The 12,510-nt window shown below is 42.8% G+C and overlaps 1 protein-coding gene across 1 annotated transcript in view; it reads right to left on the bottom strand.

Annotated features, from left to right (window-relative positions):
* NDUFA10 (NADH dehydrogenase (ubiquinone) 1 alpha subcomplex, 10, 42kDa) overlaps positions 1–12,510 on the bottom strand; it is a 43,130-nt gene that overhangs the window by 16,764 nt on the left and 13,856 nt on the right. Inside the window, exon 7 of the mRNA XM_009705620.1 lies at positions 6,964–7,049. Within this exon, the coding sequence (XP_009703922.1) occupies positions 6,964–7,049 (86 nt within the window). The remainder of the gene's footprint in view (positions 1–6,963; positions 7,050–12,510) is intronic.

Here is a 12,510-nt window from a genome sequence, read left to right on the forward strand (position 1 = left end):
AGCAGGAAGTATTTAAAGGCACCTTTTATATTTTCTTAGTTTTCTCTCTCTCCCCTAGCACAAAATTATCACTATTTATTATTTTCTGGCACTTAAACGTATTTTCTTGAAGTAGCTCTCATCATGTAGTAGCATACCTTCCCAGAGTGTGCTTTACCTACCCATAAGATTATGTGACATTTCAAACTTAACTGAGAGCACGTAAGAGACCGCACAGGCCCAATACTGTAGGAACATTTGATTTTACCTCACCGTCTTTGCAACCATCCGTAACGCTATTAGCTCTTCCCATTGCTACACAGGAATTGCTCTCCTAAGTACGTTACAGCAATTGGTAGCTCACCCCTTCTCCAAAAGCACCTATTGCACATCGACTTCACACTGATGTGCAGTACAAAACGCACGAGCAGGTACTGAGGAATTGGGATTGACACATTCCTGCGCCTCTTCAGAGGAAGAAGTCCTGTTTCCCTTACAGGCAGCTTACAGCAAGGATACAGAAATTTTACAGGGAACCTGCGGAAACCTGATGACACACAAATATTACAAGCTGTCCTGAAGTTACAGTGCTGCTCTTACATCAGCTGGATATACTTCCTAGAGCTTCTGTTCCCAGGACCTTAGCTTTCTCCCCCCGCACCTCTGTATAAAACAAAGTCCCAAGACCGCCTACCACAATGAACCTTAGAAAGTCTTATGAACACACTTGCTAAAGATGCAAGGTAGGGGAAAGTAAGTAGACTGGAAAAAAAAAATAAAATAAACCAGTCAACCGAAAAACCTGGTTTGCATAGCCTGAGCCACAATTTCTCAACAACTGATGTTGGCACAGTCACAAAAACCGAAGTGACAATACACAGTACTAGGAAACCACATTTCCTACCTAAAAGCATTCACTGGTCTAAGAGGCTTAGAGCGAACAGCACAAAAGCAGATCAAGTTAAATTTTGCGCTTATACATGAAAGTAACTTGAGAAATAGCAGCTGGATCCCACTGGAAAACAGAAGATTGCTTTGCACACCTTGAAACCAGCTTCTCACCGCCTGGCTATTGTGTTTCAGGTTTGAATCTGAGCGAGTGGGTGGCATTCATTCCTCTGCTATTCACACCCTCGTTACCTTGGCCAGGACTCCTCAACCCCTGCTGCGGTCGGCTTCCCTGTCTCCAGTGGGTAGGGCACAACATGTGCAAGTGAGCCGGCGAGCGTGTGATACACTCACAATTTTGCCCATGCTTGCGACAGCAGGGGAAAGGAGAAACGCTCCTGACTCACACCACAGGCACATAGAGCTGGGTGGGAGAGATGGTTCCTGCATCCAGCTCTTACCGTACTGACCTCCTCTGCTCCTGCGTTCATTCAGCAGGCACGTAGGACAGCTGTGGGTTGCGTGTCACCCATGTGTCTTTCCTTGCCTGTCATTTCTTCCTTGCCCGTTTTCTCCAGAACTTAAAGGTAGGGCAATGATGCACAGACCTCCTTCTGCCAAAGGGACTAGGGGGTCGAGATTGGGACCAGTGCTGTTTAACACCTCTGTTGGCGACATGGACAGTGGGATGGAGAGCACCCTCAGCATGTTTGCCGACAACACCAAGCTGTGTGGTGCGGTCGACACGCTGGAGGGAAGGGATGCCATCCACACGGATGTGGACAGGCTGGAGAAGTGGGACCATGCGAACCTCATGAAGTTCAACAAGGCCAAGTGCAAGGGCCTGCGCATGGGTCAGGGCAATCCCAAGCACAGGCTGGGCAATGAGTGGATCAAGAGCAGCCCTGAGGAGAAGGTCTTGGGGGTGTTGGTTGATGAGAAGCCCAGCATGACCCAGCAATGTGTGCTTGCAGCCCAGAAAGCCAACCGTGTCCTGGGCTGCATCCAAAGCAGCGTGGCCAGCAGGTCAAGGGAGGGGATTCTGCCCCTCTGCTCCGCTCTGGTGAGACCCCCCCTGCAGTACTGCCTTCAGCTCTAGGGTCCTCAGCACAAGAAGGACATGGACCTGTTGGAGCGAGTCCAGAGGAGGACACAAAGGTGATATGAGGGTTGGAGCACCTCTCCTGTGAGGACAGGCTGAGAGAGTTGGGGCTGTTCAGCCTGGAGAAGAGAAGGTTCCAGGCCGACCTTAGAGCAGCCTTCCAGTACCTAAAGGGGCCGACAAGAAAGCTGGGGAGGGATGTTTTACAAGGGCAGGGCGTGATAGGACATGGGGCAATGGTTTTAAACAGGAAGAGGGAATATTTAGATTAGAAATTAGGAAGAAATTCTTCACAGTGAGGGTGGTGAGGCACTGGAAGAGGTTGTCCAGAGAAGTTGTGGCTGGCCCCTTCCTGCCAGCGTTCCCGGCCCGGGTGGGGGGGGGCACCTGGTCTGGTGGAAGGTGTCCCTGCCCATGGCAGGGGGGTTGGAACTGGATGAACTTTAAGGTTTCTTCCAACCAGACCATTCTCTGAGTTTGTAACTCCACTGTTTGGTTAGGTAGAACAAGCGTGCCATGCCCAAGGTGAACCATGGCCACTCCCTTGGTGAGCAACAAACACTCACCATGAACACCAAGAAACAAAAAAGAGCTTTCCAAGAAAAGCAGGTCTGCAAGAGAAGGTGCAACAACAGCTCTTCAAATATATAAAAAGCCACAGCAAAGAGGAAATTGCAAAGAACTGTTTCAGTTGGAGCAAGAGAAAAGTAAGGTGCTAAAGGAAGCTGTTTTTAATAGTGCCAGAAGTTTTACAATGAATGGTTTATGAGATTTTTGGAGCCTCCATGACAAAAAGTTTCAAAAACAAGTCCAATGCACCTCCTGCAAGCACTTCTAGTTCTGCTATTTGAAATCACACAAGATAGACATTCAAACGTGGATACTTCTTGCCTTCGTCAAGCATGCTCGATTATCCTGTCAAACAGAGTTGAAGGGTCCCTCTCTCTCAGTCACTCCCATGGTTCCTTGTTGCAACATTTCATTTATCCAGAGCAAAAGGTACAGAAAGGAAACAGAAGCCAAGCGATGGGGTTAGCAATAGCTCCAAGAAGTTAAACAAATGTTAAGAGAACTCAGAAATTACTAGTTACTGCACATACAAGGTCCCTCAAAATGTATGTCTGATGTCCTGCCAAATACAACACTGGAGGATTTACTGCACAGGGTTTGTGGCACACTAATAGTTATTAATGAACAAAATGGAACAGATGAGAGCAGCAAACTATGTCATGGCTAGATTGTTTCCAAATGGAAACAGATCCCCTTTTCATCAAGCTACAACAAGTGCCAAAACCTATCTTCTCTTAGATGGAATCAGTGGTGGCTGAAAAAAGCTGAAGTTTTGTCCATACAAAGTAAGTTCTGCTCTAGCAAATTCTGAAGGAGCTGTGGGGATATAACAGATTTAGCTGTGAACTCATCTGATGAAACAAGTCAAATGCATTAAGCTCCCCCCACCAGCTGGTAAAGTAACAGGCAACATTATACAAACCACAGCTCTTCATTCCAAAACATTATTTTGCAATGCATGTAAACAGACACACGATTTTGCTGGGATGGGCACAGATAAAAACATGCTTGAGTGTGCAGTGGCAGCAGAGGAACTCCTTGAGACATTTCAAAAAGCCAGCAGAACAGTCTCTGTTGGACTCAGCACTTGTAGAGGAAGGAAAGATGTGAAGAGCATCCTCTGGGAGATCCCTTCAGCTTACATACAGAAATATATGTATTTTTAACCTTTTACCAAGACATGCCTCGGTCCCACAACCACTACTCTCTATTAGGGCAAGAGAGAGAGAACCCAAGTGCAAGGCAGGAAGATAAAAGGTATTATTATGCAACTGATTTTATATGGGTGCGGCTCACTGGTTTGATTATCTTACTTGTTTGCATTACCAAAGTAGTCAGAGGCCCTGCTGGGGTTTCTGTGCATTAGATCCTATATATGTGCAATGTAAAAGTTATCCTCACCTCTGCCCATCCATCCCCTTCCCCCAGGCATGCCGGTACAAGCTGAAGGTGGAAGACGTAAAACTACCAACAGCCAAGCTGGCACCGAAATGGGATTATGACCGCAACACCTTGCCTCCCGCTGCGGCACCCGATCAGAGCATGCTGCCCCTCCGACAGCATCAGATCGAAAATAGCCCAAGTCAGAACGAGTGGGATGTGCAAAATGCCAGGAGGTCAGCGAAAGGAAGAAATTGGAGATGGAAAAAACTTGACAAATACCTGCTACAGCCTTCCAGAAATACCCACGAGATGGCAGCATGTGCCCACATATGAAACAGGTAGCCCACCAGGAACATGCTAAAAAATCCTCTTTCCAAAAGGAAAAATTAATGTAGGCATGGGACACCTGTAAGTCTGCAGAAGGCTGGCTACCACAAGCTCTTTTCTGCTCAGGCATTGGAAAAACTGAGGAAAGCATCAGCTTTAAGGTTCACAAACTAGCACCTGAGTTTGGCATTTGGTGCTCCAGGATGCAAATCCAACACTGAAGACACACAAGCAAGACTCCCTGCAGCGTTTGTTCGCTCCTTCCGCATTTGTCCTCTGTCTGGCACTGGGTCTGACATGTTTTCATGAGTGAAGTTTGTGCAAGCTGTGACAGGAGACTTATGCCTGTCCTGCACTTCTGGAGTTAACGTGAGAAAAGATTATGTCCAAACCTACACATTTTATAAAGTTATAAGGGTGCTCTTCCCAGGCTGCCCAACATATTGCCCACGATTTCCTCATTCAGCTCAGCAAGGCACCAGCACAAAATTGGCACAGGATCTGTTGTTACACATTTGGTCAATGCGCTAATACCCCAGCACCAAACAAAGATTCAAAGCGAACACCGAGCGCATTCATCAGATGTCTGAATATGAATGCTATCTTGACAATGCTATTCTGGCAATGCAATATATTCTATATGCAAGGGGAAACAGCAAAACTCAAACCATAAGAACATTTAAATTAGCAGTTTGTTGCACTGCAAGATCTTAAAACAGCCACACACTGCCAACAGAAGAAATAATTTCGTATTATCTACAATGACAAGAGCCTCGTACAGGAGACCCTCTCGCCCTCCCCAGGGTTCAATGAAAAATTGAGTCTTTAACAATGTGATTTATTCCCTTCTGCAGCTGCAAAGTAGAATTTTCATACAATATCTTAACACACTGCTCTTTAATTGTATGCTTTCCTTTAACTCCCTCCTACACTCTGCAATTAATAATCCTTTCTTAATACCTGTACTGGTGTGAAGCTATAGGAAAACAAGCAACTTAACTGTATTTTCTCTTTCAAAGGAAATCTGACTTTGGTAGTTTTGCAGGGTCTAAGTCACCAGATGCTATCCTTCAATTACTACACAAAGAAATATCCTCTTATGTAACTTAAAGGGCACTCGAATCATGACTTGTTTCTCTTAGATGCCACCCAACACTGCTCTCCCATCTGTCTTCACCCCTTGACAGAAGGACCATAGAAAAAGAACATTATCTCTAATTTTAGGAAGCATTTGAAGTAATAGCAAGGCAAAGAATATCAAAAGCCTGCAAAAAAGTTTAATTTACTACTCTAATGCCTGTCACAACAAAGACAGAAATTCAGAGGCAGATATTCAATTTTAAAAATCCCCGTGTTTCTATTAACCTGCGAGATAACCAGAAATACAGAGAGAATATCGTTCTTGAACTTTGTTTCAAAAATGTAGTAACGATGCTGCACTTGGTACCTGCACATTCAGTCTAAAGATGAAGTTCTAGCAAAATGGGATGCCTGTCTCATTTCAGTGCAAGGTTCTCTCTATTAACAGTGTTACAAATGTAGATATATTCTTTATACAGGGTTATCCAGAGAACATTTTGTTCATCAACCTGACTTCAGAGTGGCACTCCTGATGCTTCATCTGTAACACACGGCTAAAAGTGCAGGCCTGACATCATTTCTTTACACACACATCCATGGTTTGGTTCAACGTATTTTGGCTTTTGGAGGGCTACCTCTTTTCAGCATTGCTCTGGGGACATATGCAGCCCCACGAGTAGCACTCCACAGCTCAACTGGAGGACAGACAATCAGGGAGTACTTGCAAAGAATTATAATAATCAGATTTGATTCTATTCCAGCAGAGCACTTTCCACTATCTTAGTTTGATCTCTTCACATCCAACTAGACAGCCAAGGATCTTTAACAACAAAAAAAAACACACAACAAAAAAAGCACCCTTACACTGCTGTACTTTACAATCCCCCTTGTTGTTACAGAGAATGAACAACAGAACTACAATACTTCATTCCGTGAATTAGGATTCAAGTTTCTATTTAGGATTATTTACTGGGAGTCAGGGGAAAGGAAGAAAAAAGGACTTATGGAGCAGTCACCCAAGTTTGTTTGATTCCTTTTCCCCCTTACACTCTGTTCAGCCAGCTTCTTGACTGCTGGAAAGATATTTAAAAGCAGACAGCATAAGAAATGAGTCTCGTTTTAGAAAAAACACTCTAAACACAGCCAATCTAAACAGCACCACATATAAAACTTGCTACAAGGCTGCTCTGTCAACAAGTTTTGTTAAAGGATGTCATGCTGCCAGGGCAGCAGAGAAACCACCACACCAACTGCATAAATGCTCTGTTTTAAAAGGAAATGCTTTTTTGCGATTGCCCAGGAATGGAAGTACTCACAAAAATACCTTCCTAAAGGTCACAGATCACAGCACTTACAAAATGCCTGGAGAGTTCTTGTGCTTCATTAATGGAATGGGATCTACTCGTCTGGAGTCTCTCATCTAATCAATTAGCAGCAGCAGCAAAATGCCCCACCGTATTAGTGCCAAGCATCACTATTACAAAAGCCTGATTTCAGTCACTGCTGACTTCTGACAAAAAAAAGTCAAGTCAGAGTGCAAATATAAACATATTTTTAAAAACTCAAGGCTTTAACCATTTTCCCTGAGATCCAATGCTAAGTCATGTTCAGTTACTGGAAGACATCATACTTACTAAAGTCTCAAATGATGGAAAGAAACATCATCCTGCTCCAGCCATGGCCCCTTGTCAAACTTCAGGTACTCAATGTCTTCAATTACCTGGAATTAGAAGACAAAAATCACAATAAGAGGTGGTCTGGTCAGAACATCCAAAAAAATCAATGAACACACCCCCCAAATCAATTAAATAATCAAAATATTGATTATTAAACAAGTTGCCCATCAAAAAGACTTCACTGCTAAAGCTGTATTAATTATGCAAATGTTTAGAGCTAGCATATCATCTCCCAGTCACATTTCTGGAGGTCATGGCCCCGCCATATGCACTGGGCAGACACACGGGGGCCAGCTCTAAAGTTCCTGGTACTTTCAGCCTCAGTGAGTAGAGGATGGCAGGGAGTAAGTCAGCTGAGAAGCACCTTATTTCCTAATTCTTACCTGATCCAAGACACTCTTCCTCAACCTGCCATTCAGGTTGAAAGGAAGCAAAGAAGGTACAACCCCACATCTAAGGTAGAATGAGGAGGAAACAGAAGCAAGTCTAAATTTAATCCCCTTTTGTTGCAAACAAAAATTATGCTACATAGGAAGCCTGTTTTGTTTTTCCAAAAAGGCTCAGTGGCAACCTAACTGATACAGGTTGAGGAGCAACTGTGGCAATTGCCTCTTGGTGTTGCTGTGTGTGGTTCACATCACAGAAACCGAGGCATGTTTCAGGCTGGAAAACTCAAACACACTTGAAGTAGCTGTACTGACAGAAGTCCAATGGTTCACGATTTTACCGGTCATCAGGACCTACCCACGCATGCATGCAGCCCGAGCAGAAAGATAAACTTACAGCTCAGCACCCAGACCCATTCAAACAGGTAACACCAGCTCAGCAAATCATTCCTTCAGCATCCCCAAACTTATCAATCCCATATTTGAGCTTCATTTACAGCCTGGCTCCACCAGAAAACAGATCGTTGCTGGTCCACTGGGTAATTGCTTAACACAAGCCTGAGGTTATCACACAACTGACAAGATCTGACAGAAACCTGAATTAGCGTCAGGAGGATGCACCTGAAGTGCATGAGGTGGCGGTAGTACCTTGAAGCAACTTGGGAAGGAGTGGATTGTTACAGCTCCAAACATCATTTTTCTGAGGCCTCTTCCAGAAGGCAAGGATAAAGCTATGAGGTCAGGACCAAAATCCTGATGACACATTGTCGATCATTGACAAGAAGCAAGCAGATGCCAGTAATAAAGTGAATGATAGAATAATAAATGAAAAATGCTTCTATTCTTTACTATACATTAAATCCACTATAATTATTCCCTGCAATCACAGCAAACACTAAATCCCATCTATTACCACTTAAAAAGCAATAACAAAGTGCTACTACAAGGCAGTTTTGACTATAAAGGTCCACATTACCAGTGTTATGTTTTTATGGTAAGAAATGATGGCTTAGAGATATGACTGCATGATCATTTTCCTTGAAGCATTCATATTTCTTAAAGACTAATTTGCTGATAAAGACTTAAAAAATATGGTTGACCTGACGTCACCATATTTAAAACTTCAAGCCAGCTTAAATGTTCTTTAACCATTTTTGATGTCTTACAAAGAGGTAAAGTTGGCAAGCCAGAAATTGCAGCTGAGAGCATAGGAAACCTACTTTTCACATAAAGAAAAAATCCACCTGTTGACAGAAAACTGTTTCAATTCTCGAAAAACACTACAGAAAACTACACCGCAGACATCTAGAAGAGTTCTCAAAATTGTATTTAGAAACTGCTTCTTCCTACCAAAATGCTGTAACATAACTCCAAGATAATCATTCAGTGATGTAAAGAGGAAGAAAGGTGTATGGTAAATTAGTTCAAATATCCACTATTTATTTTAAAAGCTGAACCTCCACCATACTTCCCACTAGCTATGCAAAAGCAATTACTTCTCTACTCCAGAGCAAAGCTTTGGAAACTCACTGCTAAGGCTGATGACAGGACTAATAATAGAGTTGCTAACAATAGAGTTCAGAATACGTGGCGGGGAAAAAAGAAATCTGTATCCAAATTAGTTTTGCACGCTCTTATTACTGTATCAGAAGACAGCTCTCCCAACAGCTCGTTAACAACAATATCAGCCTCCCAACCAGGACAGAACAACAGCTTCTTAATTTATAAGGAATGCCCTGGCATCCCCTGGGAATCAGCAGCAAATGAATGATTTAAACCTGACTGCAGCACAGCCTGTAATAATGTCCAGGAGAGACCAGGCCCTAATATATTGCAGAGCATGGCAGGATTTAGAAAAAAAAAGTTTCAATAATGAGACCCCTTTCCGTAATCTTTGCAACTAAGCCAATACAAACAGATTACAATTTCTAAGCTTGTTTCACAGCGATCTGGTGAGTGCTTACGCTAGAAGAGCCGAGGGAGTGGCGGGCAGCAGAAGGTGACAGCGTTCTTATTCATATCATTTATGGGGACAAAACCACCAAACCCCAGTAGGTCCAGTTAGCTGACTTCTCCCCAAACTCCTTCCTCGCAGGTTGTTTCTTTAAGCAAGAGATGGACACAAGGAGCAACGCAGGCTCCAACCTGACTCAGTTCAGACCACAGCTTGCAGGGAGGACTCAGCCCACGTACGGCACCTACAACTGAAAAAATTCACGCAGGCTAGCTCTGGAGCATTTCACTTCTGCACTGGCAAAGGACACGGCACAAAGCTGGGCTGTCAGCAGTCTCCCATCTTCACCATCTTCTCCCACTTCGGCAATCTGCTGACTCTGAATAAAACCGATACACAAAACTGATACATAAATGCAAAACACTATCCACAATCACAGAGGAATTGAAACAATTTCGGTTATGTTTTTAAGTTTCTTCCTTTCTACCCCCACCTCTTTTAATATCCAGGGCTTTTAAAAAAAAAAATTTAAACAAACATATAGTTAACTTTTTATCCCCAGTTTTATCCTCACTTAAAAGCAGTTTGAAACACCCTAACAAAGATCATTTCAGTACTTATTACTCCTTTAGCCACTACAACCAATGTTAATTACAACATGAAACCCCAACTGGTCATTTTAAAAACACACTTCAGAAACAAAAGTCATTTCTAAGTTGTGTACGTCTGCTACGAGCAAATCAAAAGCCATTAAACTATAAGGTCATTAAAAAAATTAAGCTCCCAAATCACACAGCAAATAATCTGTAGATGAAAGCCAGCTAACAGGTAAACATTGCTATCTATCAATAGAATACACTTGTGTAAACAATGACCTTACAAGCCAAAGCCAAATCCCTCCTGCCAACCCCTATTTCCAAATTTCAACTATTTCATTCCAAAGGTAAACTGAATCTGAACCGAAGGAAAAACACCAACTTCATTCTTTGAAGTGGAAAGAGTACCAATCTCTATAGCTAACATCTAACAATGAAAATGGTAACATCTTGCACTTTGACTTCAAAACAATAATCCTTCCTCTAGTCCAGATTTGTCCAACCAAATTAAGAACTGTATCAGTGCAGTGATGACACAAGATTGCTGAGCTTGGCAGACTCTTTACTTGAGCAATAAGAGCTTTAGATCGACTTTAAACCCTGATTTAAAAGATTAAAATAAAATCTCTACCAATGGGTTTTACTACAAAAAAAAATCTAGGGAGGAAACAAACTGCTTTATTCTGACCACCTCAAGACATGCTCAGAGAAGTAAGTGGAGAAAACAAGCAAATAACTCCCCCATCCAAATTTTCTCTTACTTTTTCTACCCAACATCCATAGCTACCTTCGTGAAACACCGTGCTCCTCAAGTCTTATCCTTTCTTTTACGTTATCCAGAAAAAAAACTAACTATAATTGCTCAATATTCTCATCCACGCCCTGACCTCAGTTTTTTGCTCACTTCAGCTTCTTCCCATTTCAATAGTTTTTGTCCCTAAAAAAAAAATAATCAAAAACATGACCGAGAACATATTATTCCTGGGATGCTGATTCTTCTTGCCACACAGAATGCTTCTCACTGCAAAGCTGAATCTTCACTGTGGCCGCAAGTGTGTGAACTTTGACAAGGACTGTCTTCCAGCTGCTATATGCCTTACCTACCACAGAAGCAAGGTCACCCCTACCCTGCTAGCGCTAATACTTTTTTTTTAATACACATGAGAAAAATAAGATTGTGCTCTTGATTTTTCACAAGGGTACTCCTGAATCTCTGAAGTTTCAGTTTTAGGAGCTATTTGGAAACAGTAATTTCAGGACTAAGAAAATATGAAGGTTTACCTTCTTCAATAGTTTTTTTCCCTTCCTGAAAACGATACAGAAGGATTCATGTCAGAATTGTCAGCTGGTAAAGGTTGCAGGGAGCTATCTGCATAGATACAACTGATCTCAGAACAAAGGGAAAGGTCTTTCGTGTTTTTGAAGTTTCCAATAACACCTCATTTTCAGAGATTTCAGAAATTCTGCAGTACTCCAAATGCAAGCAGTTGCCTCTGAAGTGTGATTTCACAGTGAACTTCTATTTATCTGCTGTCACACTGAAGCCACCAGCCTTTTTTGTGGGTATAAACTCAAACTGCCTCACAAGTCTACTAGTTATTAACAATAACCTCTATTAGCAAGTGCATTAGTGTCCACAAATCCAACCACGGCAGGACAGGACCCAAAGATGTGGCACACAACCATATTCTTATAAAGGGAACTAAAAGGCCTACAAATGCACAGCAATGCAGCTAACAGGGGTTAGATTTTTAGGACCAGGAAAGTCTTTATCAATATTTTCTGCCTCACAAAGCTTTTGCAAGGGAACACGAGGATATTAAGTGCAGGCTAAAAATCCGCATTTTTTCCTCCAAACAAAGTGAGGCTTAAGAGTTTACCGCAGACTTCAATTGAAACATTCATCACCAACTCCAACAGCACCCACCAAGCTCAAAGCTCCAGAAGATTTTCTAGCTCCTTGCTCCCAGGATTGTTCTCAGCAACTGCTAGTTTGGAAAAAAAACACACCCTCCCAATTTTACTGCTAACCGTGACATTACAACGGTGTAGAATATCTCTTTGACCAGTCCAGGTCGGGTGCCCTGGCTGTGTCCGCTCCCAAACCTCTGCACACCCTGAGTCTACTTGCAGGGGACAGAGCGAGAAACAGAGACAGTTTTGACTCTGTGCAGGCACTGCCCAGCAATAGCTAAAACACCGGTGCATTGCCAACACTGTTTTGGTCAGACCTAACGCACAGCATCATATGGGCTCTTGCAAAGAAATTAACTTGATCCCAGTCAAACCCAGTCCATCAGCGAGTGAGCACAGCAGTAACAGGCTGCCTCCTGCAACACTTAAAAGAATATTTGAACATTTCTTTTTTTAAAAAAAAAAACAAACAAACCTTCAGAAAGGCAGTAAGCCATCAGAAACCTCCCTCACTACAAATGCCAAGGTTGGGCTTAAGGATCTTTAGTTAAGCTTTGACTTGGAGGCTTAGCTAGGAAAGGCTCTAAGACACGTGTGCCCCCACAAAGCTACACGCAGATCTCTACAGCAAGATGGCCTGCTACCTGCTGCACGT

This window comes from Cariama cristata, unplaced genomic scaffold (assembly GCF_000690535.1).
Source record: "Cariama cristata isolate BGI_N322 unplaced genomic scaffold, ASM69053v1 scaffold7010, whole genome shotgun sequence".
Classification (NCBI taxonomy): Eukaryota; Metazoa; Chordata; class Aves; order Cariamiformes; family Cariamidae; genus Cariama; species Cariama cristata.